A 17611-nucleotide genomic window follows, 5' to 3' on the forward strand; every position below is an offset into this window, starting at 1 on the left:
ACAACGTTCAATATTGCTTCTTTATCACAGGCTGCCCGCTATTTGATAATTTAGTGATTTCTTTCTTAGCCCTCTATTAAAGTGGTGTAATTATGGGGAGGGGAGGACGATGAGAGGGAGATAAATCATCATCCCAAGAAGCCTAAAAAGAAAAAGATAATATAAAAGCAATCCAGCTTGTTTGAAATACACAGAAATGTTTTACTGAGAATTAAGCCTATCTAATTTATTTAAATCTAAATCTATTTAGATGAACTCCACATCCCTCCTCCAGTGTGGTGTTCTCTTTAATGAGATTCATCCCCTCCTCCCCTAAGACAAGCTATGAACCAATGCTCTATCGATATAATTAAAAATTAAATAGCGCATTTATAAAATGAAAATTACCACAACAATTGAGGGAGTTTTCATGGAGAAGGGACAAAGTGTTTAATCTATACACTTTCTTGAGCACTTTAAATTGCGATTTTCTAACAAGTTGGCTACAAGAGTAATATCGATATCGTGAAAGATAGATCTGAGAATTGAGGGAGCCTAAAGGAAACACTACACTTGATTAACAAGGTGACTAAATAGATAAGTTGCATGGATAGTTGTTCTTATTTGGTGCAAATGGGAGAAAACTGATAGTTGACAAAACAGAAATCAGCAATTCGAATTTGGCCCCGAACACAAATCTCCCAGAGGAGATAAGACATCTCCCTGGGGTAAGAGGACATCTTTCTCCACTTTAACCAACAGCACTAAATGTAATTATAAACTCACCACAATGCATGAAAATTCATGACAGTTCTTAATTATCTTACCTTTGAATTAATGAAAAAGATTAATATCCTTTTATGAACATTCTAATTTTACTTTTACATTTTCACGTTACTTATACAAGTATTAAAATAAAAACTGATACTAAGCAATTTTGCTTTCAGATTTGCTGTAAACTTCTTTGTGACGGTAGCTCAATTGGGATTCTGCTGCGTGTATATAGTTTTTGTCACCAGCACTAGTCAGCAGGTCAGTGGTTTACTTTCTGAAACAACTAACTGTATTAAACAAAATGAATGATACAAAGCATCTATTCAAAGTATTTAGTTAAAGTAAAACATATTCTACTACTGCAACTATTGTGTTATTCAAGGGTAGGAATAAAATGAATTTTTGGATAGTTAATGAAAATAAAATCAGTTTAAGATAAGTTATTATGCTAGACTAGACTAATCAACGTTTGTTTCTAGATTTGCTCTATTTAAAAATGGGGATTACGATACTATCCTCATCTAATAATGTAGTGAGTGCACTGAATGTTTTGTATGACTTTCTAACAGAAGGAGTAGACCTATTACATCACAATAAACCTAATACTAAGCTTAATCTTAATTATTTTATTCTATATGTAATGAATAGTTGTCAATTAATTAATAAAAAAAAATTAAAATGTTAATTTTATCTCATAAATGAAAATGAATCGCTAAGTGTAAACCTCAAGAAAGTCTTGAACAAAAATTCCTATATCAGACCAAAAGAAGATTACAATGGCCGGAAGTAGACACTTTGTGACCGAAGTAGTCTTCTCAGATCTTCCTATGTTTTCTTGATGGAGTAACAAGGGAAGATTAACTATAGCATCGGAAATGCCTTAGTCCTGAAGTAGAATATAAAGGTTGGAGGTAGATGCTTTTTGATCGAAATATGTTTCCAAGAATTTTATATGTATACATTTTCTTGACAGGGGAACAGGGAAAACTCAACAGTAGCATCAAGTGCTCCTTTATGCGCAAAATCTAGCATGTGAAAAACATGAAAATAAGTAACGCGGCCAGCAACAATGACCAATCACAAAGTTAAGAAATGTTTATATGATTTAAAAATAAATAACAACGACTTGAGCTGGTTGTATCAGGCATCTCGTATACACCGATGTAGATATGTTCCTTATCAGTCGAGTTAGTGGCTAACAATACGCTATTAGTAGTAAATTAGTCATTGTTGTTTGGGGAAATTCCTTTCCCTGTCTTTCTTGGTCAGTTCTTGTGGAGTGTGTGCACCTTTAGTTGATTATTTTAATTAGTTCTACTTTTTTCAGTTTCAAGAAACTAGTCAAATAATACAAGACCAAAATGGCATTATTTGAAGTTGAAAGAATGAATGTACAGATTATAAGGATTATAAATGGTGATCTACACAGATCATACCAACAGGTTGCTGATCTATTTAATGATAAGATTTCAGGACAGACCACCTATTTCAAAACATGCAGTTTACGTCACAGTCTGATGTTTTGAACAGCTTGAAAGTGCATGAGATCGCCCACGCAGTGGTCTATCTAAAACAATGACCTGTGATGAGATGGCTCTTCAATCTTTCGTTGAAGATCCACACTCTTCAATTACTAAAGCTGCCACAGAGCATGACATAAATAACAGTTCAGTGGTTAATATTTTAAAATGTAACAAATACCACCCTTATAAAGTAAAACTTGTGCATGAACTGTCTGAAGACGATTTTGATTGGCGTATCGAATACTGCAATATAATGATGTGAGTAAAAAGCAAAGTTTATAAGACGAAGCCCTCTAACCTATACAAATGAACACAAAGAATACTAAATGAAGCGGCAGGTATGTCTACTATATGTTATGGATGGCTACTACAACCTCCTTGCTCACTGTGAAACTGCTGAAAGAAAACAGTTTGAGCATATATTGTAAAACAATGTAAGCTATAACGATAACCTCATCTAGAACTACTAAACATTTTATTATTTTGCGTCATGTAGGGTATTTTCACAGACCTCCTCCTAGACCGTTACCCAATGTGGTGTAAAGTCATTCACAATTAGGAAAAATAGTTTTATGTATGCTGTGAGGTTTTATTATTTTATCTAACGCAAGGTAAGACAACCAAGCTTTACACAAGTTGGTGACATTCTGGTCTAGTACAGAATTTTAATTTAATACACAACTTGACCTATACCCTCATTTAATATTTTCTTCTGACTTCTTGTGAACTGTTCCCAATATGATGAAAAAATTAATATTTGCTTAAAAATTAGATTTTTAAGTATAGTACTTATAGTATAAAGTTTTGTCGCCTTATCTGCGATTGTTAAAAAAATAAAATGCTGTTTCCAGACTTTTTGCAGACTCCGTATAGTATTATCACTCATATATAGTATAAGTTTTTTATATTAGATACTGTGTAGCTGAAAATGTTTGGCTGGAATCACAAGTTAGCAACAAATCACCAACATTTGGACTTATAAATAGACAATTTTAAATAATAAAAATAATAAATAATAAAACAAAGATCTGGTTTTATTATTTTTGATTTGTGTTAAACACTCTGACTCATAGCTTCTGGGAGGATGACTGGTCCGGTGTGCCGATAATATCCTTCTAAATCATTATAAAGGCAAACGTTCAGGAATTTGAACTGCTGCATACAACATTTCAATTAGCTAAATTGTAAATCAATGCAAAGAAAACAAATTATTTATAGGTCTGTCTGAGATCGAGAAAACCTAACTTTGGAACACAATACAATTTTCTGAGACCAGTTGGTCACTTTTGCTTTTGTGTCGGCCTGTGTTACTAAGGATAAAATAGACCAAGTTGTGACATGAGACTGTCATATAAAAAAAGTTTGCATCAAATTATCCTGAGGAACTTTGAGAAACTATTTTGTTAATCATAGATACTGCTCATGATATTTGAACTCATCTATCTTCATTCACATGAGTATGGGCAAGATGCTCAAACATCATTCCAAAATAGCATTCTTGAAATTACTGAAAACTAGTCACTATTTAGTTAGAGTTATTGAAACTACCCTTACTCTGCATACTTAAATCAACCTCATTTTCAATATGAATGTCGTAATGAATTGAATCCTACACAGAAAATCGAAATGGATTGAATCTTACTCAGAGAATCGAAATGAATTGAATCTTACACAGAGAATCAAATCAAAATGATTTGAATCTTACTCAGAGAAGTGATATAAATGTTTATGAAACAAGAGTCAGAGAAACGTAATGGATAGAGCTGCATTAAGTAATAAACCTCTACCTTCGTAGACAGGCTTTGCATTTGGCAATAATATATACTTTGTGAATTTAGGAAATCAGTCAAACGATCCAATCATTAAAAAGTCTATTGAAGTACTTCTGATATTTTGGGGCCTAATTTTTTGCCTTTATTTGTTTTAGCCGGACAAAATTGATAGATTATATTCATGCAAGCAAAATATTAACATTGATATATACTATATAACTAGATAACAGGCCATTGACGCTAAAAACTAAGGATGCAGAGAACAGGCGGTCATGCATAACTTAAACTAATAAAAACTATAAAACTTAACAATCAATAAATACAATAGAAACTAGTCAATAATTAAAACATGCAATAAAATATAATAAATAGGTTAACAATATAATAAATGGTCAATAAATAAGTTAATAAATAAAATAAAATTGGGGCGGATGATGAGACGACTATCCCACGTACTGCCGGATGCCCGTCACGTGCTCCACGTAAATGTCCCGGCTCCATTTGATGGCCTCGGAGACGCAGCGCCTGGCCAGGGCAGCACCCCTGCGGCGGTCAACTCCCAGGCGGCTGAGGGTGGTCCAGTTGGCGGAATCCCAGGCGCCTAGGGACCCCACCACGAAGGCGTCTACGGTTGTCCGGTATCCCCCAGCCGAGAGCAGTCGCGCCACAGGAGCGTACTTCTCCATCTTCTTCTCCCTGGCCGTCGTCACCGACTGCCAACCGTCTTCATAGGGCACCGTGACGTCGACTACACGTACAATCTTGTTTCTCCGGCCGATCGTCACGATGTCCGGTCGGCAGCTGGCCACCTCCTCCGGGACCTCCACGTATGGTACCAGCTCCTGGAACGGCACCCTCTTGTCCAGACGAGTCTCCTCCTGAGGGTGCCCACGGATCTCCGATGTCAGAAGTTCCAGGATGGCGTCGTGTCGTCTTGTTATGACAGGCATCATAGGCAGGCAGTGACATAGCACGTGGGCAGTCGTCTCATCAAATCTTCCACATCTTCTGCAGCGGCGGTCCTCATTGCCCCACCTCCGACACCCGTTCAGTGGCAAGGTGTTTAGCCTGGCCCGGTGAATAAACCTCCAGTCGGCGAAACGGGTGTGTCGGCCTCCGCGCATCATGTGATTGGAGGTGGGGCAAGTCGTCACGACTCGAGCCACCCTGCCTTGGTCCGGCTTCGCGGCAAGGGTAGCCCGGCCGTGGAGCTGCAGCGCTCGTCGCAGTGCTGACGCCAGGGACTTCCGGCTCCTCCCGTCCACGGTGATTGGCCGTCTCGCACCAGGCATCGTCAGTTGGAATGACCGCCGCTCCTCACTCCATCCCCACCGGAGCGTAGGCAGGCGCTTGGAGAGGCGGTTTCTCGCCGTCCGGGCCGCAGAGAAGGTGGTGGTGACGTTGGAGTTCCCCGCCACGTCCCCGTTGAGGTAGTTGACGAGTCGTCCAACGTCGACCCGGGCAGCAGAGCGATGCCCAGCAGATACGGCTAGGCCCTCCAGGGCAAGACGGGAGATTTTCGGGTCAGGTGAAGTCAGGAGCCGGAACGCATGCCCTACCGCGGCTAGATCGGCTTGGTCGGAGATGGGGAGCAGACCCGCGCCGCCCCACGATGGCGGAAGCTCGACCAGCTCCACGCTGGCTCGCGAGGGGAGGCCGAGTGTCCTCTTGCCTTCCGCCCTCATCAAGGAGTCCAGCCCCTTTAGGGAGGTCTTCTTGATCCTCGCCGTCCTGAGGTTGAAATCCAGCTGGGGGACTATGAATGTCCTGACCGCGTCCAACTTCTTGACACGAACAGAATTTGTCCAGCTAAAGGAGAGAATGTGATATCCTGGTATCACTGGTACTCGTAGTGTGTGAGATAGAGAGTAGTTATCAAGGAATAATTGTGGTTTTTTATTGTCACATTGCAAATAATAAATAAGTTACTAAAACATAAAGAAATATTATATTATAGTTGTTATGCTAAGTATCTTTTTATTTCTCTATTTATTCACCCCAGAAAATGTACTGGAGTTAAATTCCGGAGTATCTTACTTATAAATCTCTTTCGTAGCTGAGGTTTGATTTCTGCTGTTATCAAGCTCTCTACTGGCTGAGACTTTTCAACTCCACACTGAGAGATTGTGCATGAAGAAAGTACTGATTTCAACACTTTTCTTATGAGATGATTATTCATTTGTTGTATTTACCATAAAATACCCTTAATTTTCAGATCCTGCACTACTTCGGATATAATATGGAGATTCACCTGAACATGGTGATCACGCAGGTCTTCATCACCATAACCATCCTCATCCGCAATCTTAAGTACGTGGCACCGGTGTCACTGTTTGCTACAGTCATCACAGTGGTCGGCATCGCTCTAACCCTATACATCTCTACTGAGGACATCCCCCCGATAGCTGACCGTCGTGCTGTGGCGTCGCTCAACCAATTACCGCTTTTCTTTGGCACTGTCGTGTACGCTTATGAAGGCATCAGTTTGGTAAGAATTGTATTACAGCTTAAAAAAACACTTAATCATGATTTCCCTAAGCAGGCAAAGGACCAGGCTCACACTTATCATGAACTCTGCAATTTAGGACAACTTGTTTCAGCACTGACTGATCGTGTTTAACAGGAAGAAATTATTGGCGTCACATTGTACTTGAGTGTTTATCTTCAAATTTAGCCTTTATCGCAGCTTGAAGTAATACTTAACTTTGTTTAGAGCCTTTTACAAGGGGGTAACATCCCAGGTGTAGATTACTTATAATTGATAACATATTACTAGTATTTAAAAAAGATCGAGCTGTAAGTTTTATAAATTTAATAACTTATAATTTCATATACTGTGATTTAAATTTAGCAGGATATATATCTCAACTCTATTCTATTTGCTTTCAGGTGTTGCCCTTGCAAACTGAAATGAAGAATCCAGAGAAATTTAGCACACCACTTGGTGTGTTGAATGTTGGAAACCTGATTGTCACTATATTGCTACTGAGCATTGGCTTCATCGGATACCTAAAGTATGGTGAAGCGGTGGAAGGCAGTCTCACACTCAACCTTCCTTACGAATCTATGTAAGTCACTTCCACTCACTCTAAAATGATGAGTTGGAAATAAATGTTGTTGTAACATTGCGCTTGTATATCAAATATACCGGGTGTCACAAAAGTTCCACCTTCCCACCTAAAACTTTTAATCAATGAAAATGTTCAAACTTTCATCGAGGATATGTAATGACATCACTTGAGGAGGATTGAGTGATTTCAAAATTACCCTCCTCTCTCTAAAATTGTGGGTGGAGGCAACTCAATAATTTTAAATGTGCGACCCATCAAGAAATACCTAAACATTAGAGGTTGTTATGAGACAAAAGCAAGGCCACCAAGAAAACTCATTATAGCTCTTCTATACAAAATGGGTACTGCTTGAATATGGGTTAAAACTTCTCTTCAGTTAGATGCTTTGTTATATGGCCATACATCGTGTGACACCTGCTGTTCATCGTGTGACATCTTAAGTTGAAGGTCTTGATATAATAAGAATAGGAGTGAAATTTAGAAGTTTCTAAGGTTCCTCCATTCAAAATAGAGTTAGTTTAGGGCCTCGTAACTGTAACCTTCTAATAATTATTCTATTATGTCAGTAACGTTGATACAGTCTTAATTTTCTAAACGCAATATTTGTAATGCACAACTGAGGTGATGGGGTATGGGATAAGTCTAACACATTGTCTAGAACAGAAGACAAAATTGGACAATGTAAAACCTTAGCTTTGATTGGATTTAAGCACTTTAAGCAGACTTTAAAAAAATTTTGTCCAAAAAGTTTTCTATAAAAAAGTAATTGTTTTGATAAGAATTTTAAAAATTTATTCAGAAGTCCCTCCGCCACTCTTTATTGAAAGTAGCGGTAAAATTGATTCTAGAAAGCTAACTTTGGGCCATCCATGCAAACTCCCATTTTCATTTAAATAAATATCTTGTTTGGACTCCATAATATAAAATTGGGAAGTTTCACACAGGTTAAGAAACAACCTGTGTATAAAGTATATCGCTGTAAAAATGATTTGGTGAATGAAAAAGCAATAAAAGTACTTCGTTTAACTAGAACTATTTGCTGTAGTTACTTATTTTGAGCTTTCTTAAAAGATATGGCTAACGTCTAGAAGTCGGTGGCGTTTTCAAGAACAGGTTAGAATGTATGATTTAGTAATCTGCTTGTGCCATTACTTGTTTAGAATTTTGCCCTTGCGTGACAGGCTTACTAACATCATACTCTTAGCTTCGTCATCTGCTGCTAGTAGCCGCTTATGGTTCTGCTATAACAGATGTAAAATATTTATGAAGCTGTGTGGAACAGTACTAATCGTACAATCGCACATCAATAAATGTTTAAATCATCAAGTTCATGAGATAAGCGATGGTCGTTCTACGATATTCCGATTAGAATTTATGTGCTATATTCCTCGATGTTTTATTGAACAGCTCAAAAGATTTCAGTTGTACTTGAACTATCTTAGGCCAGGGAGAGGAATCCTTAAGTCAGAGTTTGTTAGCTCTCTTAGTGAGACCAATTATGATGCAATGTGAAGAAGTCCTACAGTAATTTTGTAACTGGAGTAGGATTGTTTGAGAAATATATTATTTTAGTGTGTATGTAAACTTTCAGCAAAATTGTACATATTAGCTTTTCCATAACAGGAGCACTACAATCTAAGCCATATCATCTGTAATATTTATGATTAAGTGAAGTCCCTAAAAGACACATAAGCTGTTTTGCGGACCACCCTAATCGCTGTTTCCATTGGTATCAACGGTTTTCATTCCTAGAAAGTTTAAATATCTGTAAATCTGATACAGTACTGTCCAAGTCCTTACTCTCTGATCTATGTTCACTATGTTATCCTATTTCCTTGACTCATTCTTGGAGTAATATAAACTTTTATAAACCTCATCAGTGTCGTATCCCTCATCAGTGCAAAAGACAATAGTTTCTACCATGATGATTTTTCATCCACAAAATTTTGTGTTTGGTGCATTGCTTAGTGATTCCATGCAGAAATTCACTTCAATAATATTATTTTCATTCATGTTCATATTGGTATCGGAATTGAGAGAAATGAGTGGTAGTGTCCAGATTTGTCAATACCTAGATGAGTTAGCGAGGTATTCATGTTTTGGTTATATTGGAATAGGTTTACATTGAACAGCAGATCGTATTTAACAAAACATTTTACTAATAACATGTGTTTACTGAAATGTACTTCTTATAGGAAGCTTCTCAACTTTAGAGAACTGTGGGGCAGAGACCTGAGAATATTCCTTCCTTAGTGAGCCTCTAAGGCACAAGCTAAACCTACAAATCAAATTTATTCCACAGAGTGGACCAGTGTTTTTAATATACATATGAACAATTTGTAAATACACAAACCCAAACGTGGGGCACTTGGTTGGTGACTATCCATGTGTCAATAATTCATTCTTATACCCAAAGTTTTTGACTGTTTTATTACTTATCACATTTACAAACTTAACTGTTTTGCTTTTAGTCAATTTAAACATTTTATGTACTTTATTTTGAATACTTTTCGTTATTTTGTTTAGCATTTATATTTTTGTAACCTGTTGTTATTTTTCAAAAACTTTTTGAATTTACCTCATTTTACAATTTGAAGTATTTAATTTGAAAATGTTTGTTATGTTGCAGACTATCACAGTGTGTGAAGATCGCTATTGCCATAGGCATGCTGCTCACTTACCCAATAATGTTTTATGTGCCGAATGCTGTGGTATGGTCTGTCATCGTCAAACGTTGGGGACCTTTTAAAAAAAAGATCCTTTACGAGTACATATTGAGGATATTGCTCTCCCTCATTACTTGTAAGTTATATTTTTTATTTTCATTGTTTAATTGCTATTATCTTCACATTATAGTTATCTTTATATTAGTATAATAATGAACTAAAACCCTTTATATATCTATATTTGTCACACACTTTTCCAGCATTCCACCATCTTTAGTGTACCTTAATCTCCAAATAAAATAATAAACAACTAAATATACACATTTAGGCCTTTTAAAAAGATGTTAAATTTATATGACACAGTTGTAATTTTGATTAATATTCTGTATTTAATTTTTTCAAACATTGGGTTTGTCATATTTTTTATATCGCTATTTAGAATATTTTGAGTGTCTGTATTACAATTTAGATTGCATGTAATTTTTCTTGTTTTTGGTGTTTATGTTTTCTCTTTTCCTTTCGATATTTAAAATTTCTATGTTCTTTTCAATATTAGTGTAATTATGGTGCGTTTCTAATAGATGCTCAGAGAAATTTGATTTATTGTAGACACATTATTTGTTTTAAAAGCTTCTATATGTTCTTTAAATCTTTTATTAAAATTTCTGCCAGTTTGTCCAAAATAATAGCTTCTACAGTCACTACAGTTATTTTATTATACTCTAGATTGTTTGTATAATTCTTGTTTGTAATCATTTTGATTCACTTTGCTTTCACGTTTAAATATATTATTTCTTGTTTGGTAACTGATAGAAAATTTTGAAACATTTTTCGAACAGCTTTATTTAATTTAATATTGAAAGGGTCACGCATATATTTCTGAATATATTTATAATCAGGACTAGGTCATATTATGTTGATTTTATTGATATTTTTGTTTTCATCTTAATTATTTTGTCTACAATATGGGGTTGATATTCATTTTTGACAACTAGATATTTTATTATTTTAATTTCTTTTCTTTTGCTCTCATCTCATCACGCACTGGTATATTCAGCACTCTGTTTATCATTGAGTGAAATTTTTTTTTTTCTGGGGATGGTTAAAAGATTATGGTATTAGAAGATGTTTGGGTTGTTTCTCTATAAATTTCACACATGTTTATTATTATATATATATATATATATAAAACTGTGTGTGTGTGTGTGTGTGTGTGTGTGTGTGTGTGTGTGTGTGTGTGTGTGTGTGTGTGTGTGTGTGTGTGTGTGTGTGGTGTGTGTGTGTGTGTGTGTGTGTGTGTGTGTGTGTGTGTGTGTGTGTGTGTGTGTGTGTGTGTGTGTGTGTGTGTGTGTGTGTGTGTGTGTGTGTGTGTGTGTGTGTGGTGTGTGTGTGTGTGTGTGTGTGTGTGTGTGTGTGTGTGTGTTGTGTGTGTGTGTGTGTGTGTGTGTGTGTGTGTGTGTGTGTGTGTGTGTGTGTGTGTGTGTGTGTGTGTGTGTGTGTGTGTGTGTGTGTGTGTGTGTGTGTGTGTGTGTGTGTGTGTGTGTGTGTGTGTAAATAAGGAAACAAATATAGAATTAAAAAAATAGAATAGAATGCTATATTTAAATGTAGAATTTATTTTAATATGATACCTATGTTAATTACTTTTGAAATAGTGTTTAACTAGACGTTACGTCAGTATTTAATAAGTAATTATTTGAGAAGGCATTAGGAAATTAAATAAATGGCCCTGTCTTAATGTTTCAGAGAAGGTGGCTGTAGGAAAGTATAATAGCAATAGCACAATACAAATTTGTATGGAGTTATTTATTTACCAGGTGCAAATTTAGTTCATTACATAAACGTTACTAATGGAAAACCATTTGAATCGTTTGATTTACCTCTGAGAATTTGAAATAAATGTTAAGGTGATATTACTTAAAATTGAAATTATATCAGAGATGTCAACAAACACAGCATTGATACAGTGAATATATGAGAAAATTAAAAAGAGTGCAAACACGGGAAAACTAGAATAAAGAATGTTTCATTGTAATGTATATAGTCTCCTTTTTGGTTCTGCATTAGTAAAGCCTATCACTCGAGAGGGGTGGAAAATTGTCATCTCTGTCCGTCCGCGCACACAATATCTCGAGAACGACTTGACCTGCAGATTCAAAATTTTGTACGAAGCATCATATCTATATAGACAACATCAAGTTGTAACACCATGAGTTGTATCTATAGTCTGTCTCTCTTTGTGTATTTGTCGTCTGATGGATATATTGTGAACGAATTGAGCTATGAACTTTACATTTTGCATGCAACCTCATTTCTACATAGACAAGAATGAGTTCGATAATGATATATGTTCTACGATGGGGGTGGCTATGGGATTTGTCTGAGCGTCGTTGAAGGTTGTCACCAGTAGACAGACAAAATGTTTCTCCTGCCTGTCTAAGCGTTGTTAAAATTTCTCTTCTGTCTGACTGTCTGTATATTTGGCCACATGACTTCTCAAGAATGAATTGAGCTATAAACTTAAACTTTGCAAGTAGCTTCAGTGAGGCCTGTTACTCTTCATATGATCTGGCGTACTCCTACTTTTTTGTGTGTTATTTTTCCAACGATGATTCAATTTTCATCCTCTATTAGTCACATTACTGGTCCAGTCATGCAAATTAGGCATTCTTTTAAATAATTCCATCCATATTTGTACAAGATTTTGTAGAACTCCTATTAGTAATCTCTATAATATAATCTACTTTTTAAAATTTATTTTGAAATGCGTTTCCAGTTAACTATTTATAATCTCTACAAATTAAGCTTAATAAAGAACAACTTTCAAAACACTTAAAGTAGTATTAAATAAAAATTTAAACTCACAGTTAAATAAATTTCAGTAAATCAAATTTCAGTTACTATTATAATTTAACTATTTTCGTTAAAAGTCAAAAGTTGAAATTTAGTATGAAAATCCACCGTTCCTTTAAATTGTGTATATTCAGCAAATATTTTAACACTATTCTTAAAATTTCGTAGTTTAGACAAAGATATGTCTTGATATTATTAGTGATGTCAGTATTTGTGCACCCCTGAGAATTTCTAATTTATTAGATGATATTCCTGGAGGCTAAAACTCTAAGGGTATATCAAGAACTTAATAAACTTAAGGGTTTGCTGTATGATATGTAATATTTTTTATCACATTGTACTATTATTGTAGTCGTGTTGGCCGAAGTAATACCTAACCTGTCCTTGTTCATCTTGCTGGTGGGAGCTGTCAGCAGCACTGCTCTCGCCCTCGTGTTTCCCCTAGTGTGATCTTTGGCAGCAGTAGATGTATCAGCTCCTGATGTATATTTACACTGATGTTTTATTGTTACAGTCATGTTGGCCGAGGTGATACCTAACTTGTCCGTGTTCATCTCACTGGTGGGAGCTGTCAGCAGCACTGATCTCGCTTTGACAGCAGTAGATGTATCAGCTCCTGATGTATATTTACACTGATGTTTTATTGTTACAGTCGTGTTGGCTGAGGTGATACCTAACTTGTCCGTGTTCATCTCGCTGGTGGGGGCTGTCAGCAGCACTGCTCTCGCCCTCGTGTTTCCCCCACTGTGTGATCTTTCAATCCGCTGGAAAGATCAGGACTTTGGGACCCTTGGCTGGAGGAAGGCTGTGGATTTCATCACCCTTGTTGTCGCGATGTTTGGTTTCTGTACAGGAACTTACTATAGTTTAGTAGAGATTGTCAATTCTTTTAAAAACTAACTTATAAAATAGTTTTAAGTTGCTACTGCATTTTGGAAATTATTAGTTGTTTTTTCCCTGATAGTTTTTTATGGCCTAGCCTCTAGCTACTTAGTACTGGGTTAAATACAGCCAGCTACCATTTCATACAGTTCACTTTTATGTGGATGTTTTCGTTACCAATAGGTTTTTATGTATATACTTCAACATGTTATACTGAATACTCCAAACGAAGTCGAAAATATTTTATAAATTTGTTTGAAAATCGGTTAGTGATTATTGGGCTGGAGAAAAATCGCATCCCCAGCTAAGATGAAGGTCTAGACACAATTTGTATCTGGCATCAACTTCTCTCTTTTCTAAAACTACAATTACTAAACAAATATAATAAATGTATGTTTGAATTTTTAACTCTAAATAATATTACCACTAACAAAAACATGTTTTAAGTTATCCTTGACAATTTCTCTTTTTTATCTAAATGGTTTCTCTTCTTTCACCTTTCAGTCCTGTGTTTTAGTGCAATGCACCATACTCGTAATTTTTACACATAAAGTATATGTTTTTAAGTACCTATTGTCATACATTTCCGGGTCAATCAGTTTTGTTAACTGAAGGGATGTTTCGGAACTTACTTAAGTTATAATTACAGTTAGTACTTGTGAAGTATCTTAAATTATAAACGTTAAATAGTTATTCATATGAACATAATTCTATGCACTATCTGTTCAAGAAATACATACAGTATCTGTTTTGTTCATTGTGTTACCTTATGATCTGTAATTTTTGATTTATTAAGATGATATACTTAATGTTTGTCTTATAACGTCAATTGTATTACATCATGTAATTTATCGATTGGCTTTAGATATTGAATTGTTATAAAAAGCGGTTAGTATGTTACAAAGCTAACATTTTATGTAAACGTTACTGTTATCGAATGAAATATATGGATAGTTACAAATACTTACATCCAATGATTCTGCTATTCCAGAATTGCCTTTGTTACCTCAGTTGATGTTGTATCAACTTGCTAATTAGTTTATTACTATATTCACTTTATTCACTAGATTCACTTCACATTACTATATCACTATATTCTTTTACTATCACATCAGAAAAACAAAAAAGTTAATTTTTTCTATTATTTTCTTCTAAAAATTATGCGAGCATTTTCAAAGTAGTTTCCGATCGTGGATTAATGTTGGTAAAAAACGGACTAAGGTTCTATTTTCATTATTAAGTTAATGTTTTCTAAAATTCTCCCCTGTTGAAGCTTTCCTCCTGTCATAAAATGTAAATCTAAAAGGACCAAATCTTTGAAAAAATCCCAGCCCAAGGATGAATTAACGTCTCTTTTGTTCTTTAGAGGCAAATTTCATGTGTATGTCTATATCTCTCTTATGAAACAAAGAAGAATCATTGTCGAGTCTCTTACAAAACGGTCATTCATGAGCTAAATAATTAGGAGTCAAATTACCAGATTCAACTCGTTGATTATTTTGCACAGATATTAAATTTGTAATTGAGTTTTTTCTTCCGCCTTGGTATGTTAAAAATTCTTAACGGATTTTCAGAAAGATTAAATATTTCTACCTGTCAATACAGAGTGATTTTAATAAAATTATTACTGTCTTAGGAAAAGTGAAAGTCTGATTGAGAGCAGGTTTTTAGAATATTTGCAGTAAACATTCTCTCGTGTCCTCATTACAATTTGATTATATGAAGAAATCTACCTCTAATACCATTAATAACTTCTTCCGGAACATTCTGGAGTGTTAAGTATTCATGAGTAAGACGTAACTGTGTTGAATTGATTGAGAAGGGTTTTGCATAGTAGCTCAGTGGATTTTTTGGAAGTTTAAAGGTTATATTTCAACCTTCATTTCCAATACTAAACCGCACCTTGATATTAACCGAAACAGATAAAACAGTTTCAAAATGCTATTCATCAACAGTAATAATATTCGAAAGACAATAACTTAGCTTGTTTATCAAGTTTTTAAAAAATCACAAGAACATAAATTAATTTGCTGCAGTAAAGTTTGATTTAGAGAAAAACAATAAGGAATGTTGTAAAAGAGCATTTTAATCTGTTTGATTAAAGAATATTTTAAGGTCTACCTTTATAGTACAATTAAAAGAATCTTATATAATGTGTTTTGTAGAATGTAAGTTATAGTATAGTATTTAATTAAGTCCCATTCATCATGTATGTTAATAAACAATAAATAATTTTAAATTTGTTTTCTGTCTTTATTTGAATTTTGTAAATGGACGTATATAAAAATAACTAAAATTAAAACCAACAGAGGGATGTACAGTATTTGTGAACAGTGATGATGACGTACTTCGCAAACTCTGTATATAAATGTTTAAATCGAGTCCATTGAGACCATTCAATAGTTAATCGGGACCAGCATTACATATCATTGTTTCTTCATTCCATGTAGTTTCATAATTCATAAAGCTGATAAGACATAGGGAGCATTGCTGCCACCCTCTCCCCAATGCATTCAAGCTTGTGGAGAGGGTGAAAAGTATACAAAACCTTATCACTATATTGGTTTTCAAATTTATGTCTCTCTCTTTTGATTGTATTTATTTTATTATTTGTTAACTATAGGTCATGCAAGATAAGAGAGGGCTTAATTCATATTTGTCAGTAGTAAACTCCATATTTGCCAAAGCTCAAATATTTGCTCTATCATTAATTCACCATGAAGACTAGTTAAAAACAACTTTAAGAACTCCAATACTCTTTGATTTCTTGAAAGTAGTGTATCTTCATTCCCCTTTCTGTATTATGAAACACATATTGCCTGATTAGATATTTAAAATGAGATTGTAAGGTAACGAGAATGAAAAGAAAAAAAATTGTAATAGCTTAAAAAATAACTAATATGTAGGCCTATATAAAAGTTCACTGAAGGCAAATAATTCAACAGGGTCAGTTAAAAGAAATATAGGCCACTAGGTTCCTGTAGTGTGGTTCCTAGACTCGTGGTTTGGGGTTTATTCCATAACCTTCAATGAAAGGGAGTGTGGGGAAAAATTTGTAAAAAATGGTGATTTTTTAGGGAATTTGCGCTAAATATTTGGTATTGTCTGGCCTGAATATATAAATGCTTCATCAGTTATACAACACAACTTTAATATAGTTCATTTATAACGTAGGTTATTTTAGTGAAGATAAGCCACAAAATTAACATAAATTTAATACTTTAATGTACATTAGTAAATTAACAATAAAATTAGAAGTCAATATTAAGTATTTATGAATAAATATTTAGCCATAAATTAAATGTACTGCCAATCATATTCACTTCAGTCACTCTTGCTGATTGGTTTCCATATAAGCTTCTCCGCAATAAAGCCGCTTATATGTTAAAATAAGCAGAAGATAATAGTGAATAATTAAATACAAAATTCAAAGACAATTTTTGCCTATCTTGTCCCCATAAGTTTCTGGATTTCTCAAAACACGGAGCTCTAGGTAATTTGAAGGCACAAGCTTAATTGTATCTTAATTGGTTAGAGGAGTCACAGATCCCTGCATACATCCTACAGTTAAAATAAAATTCTCTATCAACACAAGTTAAATTCTTTTTGGTTTAGTTCTGCCACTACCGAAGTATTTCCTAACCTTATTTTGCATCACCAAATAAAGGTTCAGAGATTTATAACCATGATACATTACTTTATTAATATACTTGGGCGATAAAAGTTTGTTGACTTTTGTTATGGTTACGAACTTTCTTTCCTTAGGTTTGAACTGTGAATCCCTACTTTTGTATTCTGTAATATTACCTAAATACCCAGTTTCATTCAGTATATTTTAAAGTAAATGTTTTTAGTCAAAACCCTAGGGAAGTTTTTCTAGGCCGACTTTGGGAATGTAGAAACTTTATTATCCATTGATGGAAGGGACTTATTTACATAGCCACAAATTCACATCTTTTAACGAATTGTATTTAGTAAAAGTACTTTTGATGTAATATAATGGAGTCACGTAATTTTTCAAACGTATGTAGACATACATAATGTAAATATGGTACATATTATTGTAGTGTTCATGGTTGAATGAATCCGAG

The 17611-nt window shown here is 34.8% G+C and overlaps 1 protein-coding gene across 2 annotated transcripts in view; it reads left to right on the plus strand.

Moving 5' to 3' along the window:
* The window catches only part of LOC124369987 (proton-coupled amino acid transporter-like protein CG1139), a 34905-nt gene extending 20422 nt beyond the window's left edge, over positions 1 to 14483 (plus strand). For both annotated transcript variants that reach the window (XM_046828245.1, XM_046828251.1), the window contains exons 5-9: positions 927 to 1011; positions 6264 to 6536; positions 6938 to 7116; positions 9749 to 9921; positions 13291 to 14483. In XM_046828245.1, the coding sequence (XP_046684201.1) occupies positions 927 to 1011; positions 6264 to 6536; positions 6938 to 7116; positions 9749 to 9921; positions 13291 to 13538 (958 nt within the window). In that variant the 3' untranslated portion in view covers positions 13539 to 14483. The remainder of the gene's footprint in view (positions 1 to 926; positions 1012 to 6263; positions 6537 to 6937; positions 7117 to 9748; positions 9922 to 13290) is intronic.
* The last annotated feature ends 3128 nt before the right edge of the window (positions 14484 to 17611 follow it).

This window comes from Homalodisca vitripennis, chromosome 1 (genome assembly GCF_021130785.1).
Source record: "Homalodisca vitripennis isolate AUS2020 chromosome 1, UT_GWSS_2.1, whole genome shotgun sequence".
Lineage (NCBI taxonomy): Eukaryota > Metazoa > Arthropoda > Insecta > Hemiptera > Cicadellidae > Homalodisca > Homalodisca vitripennis.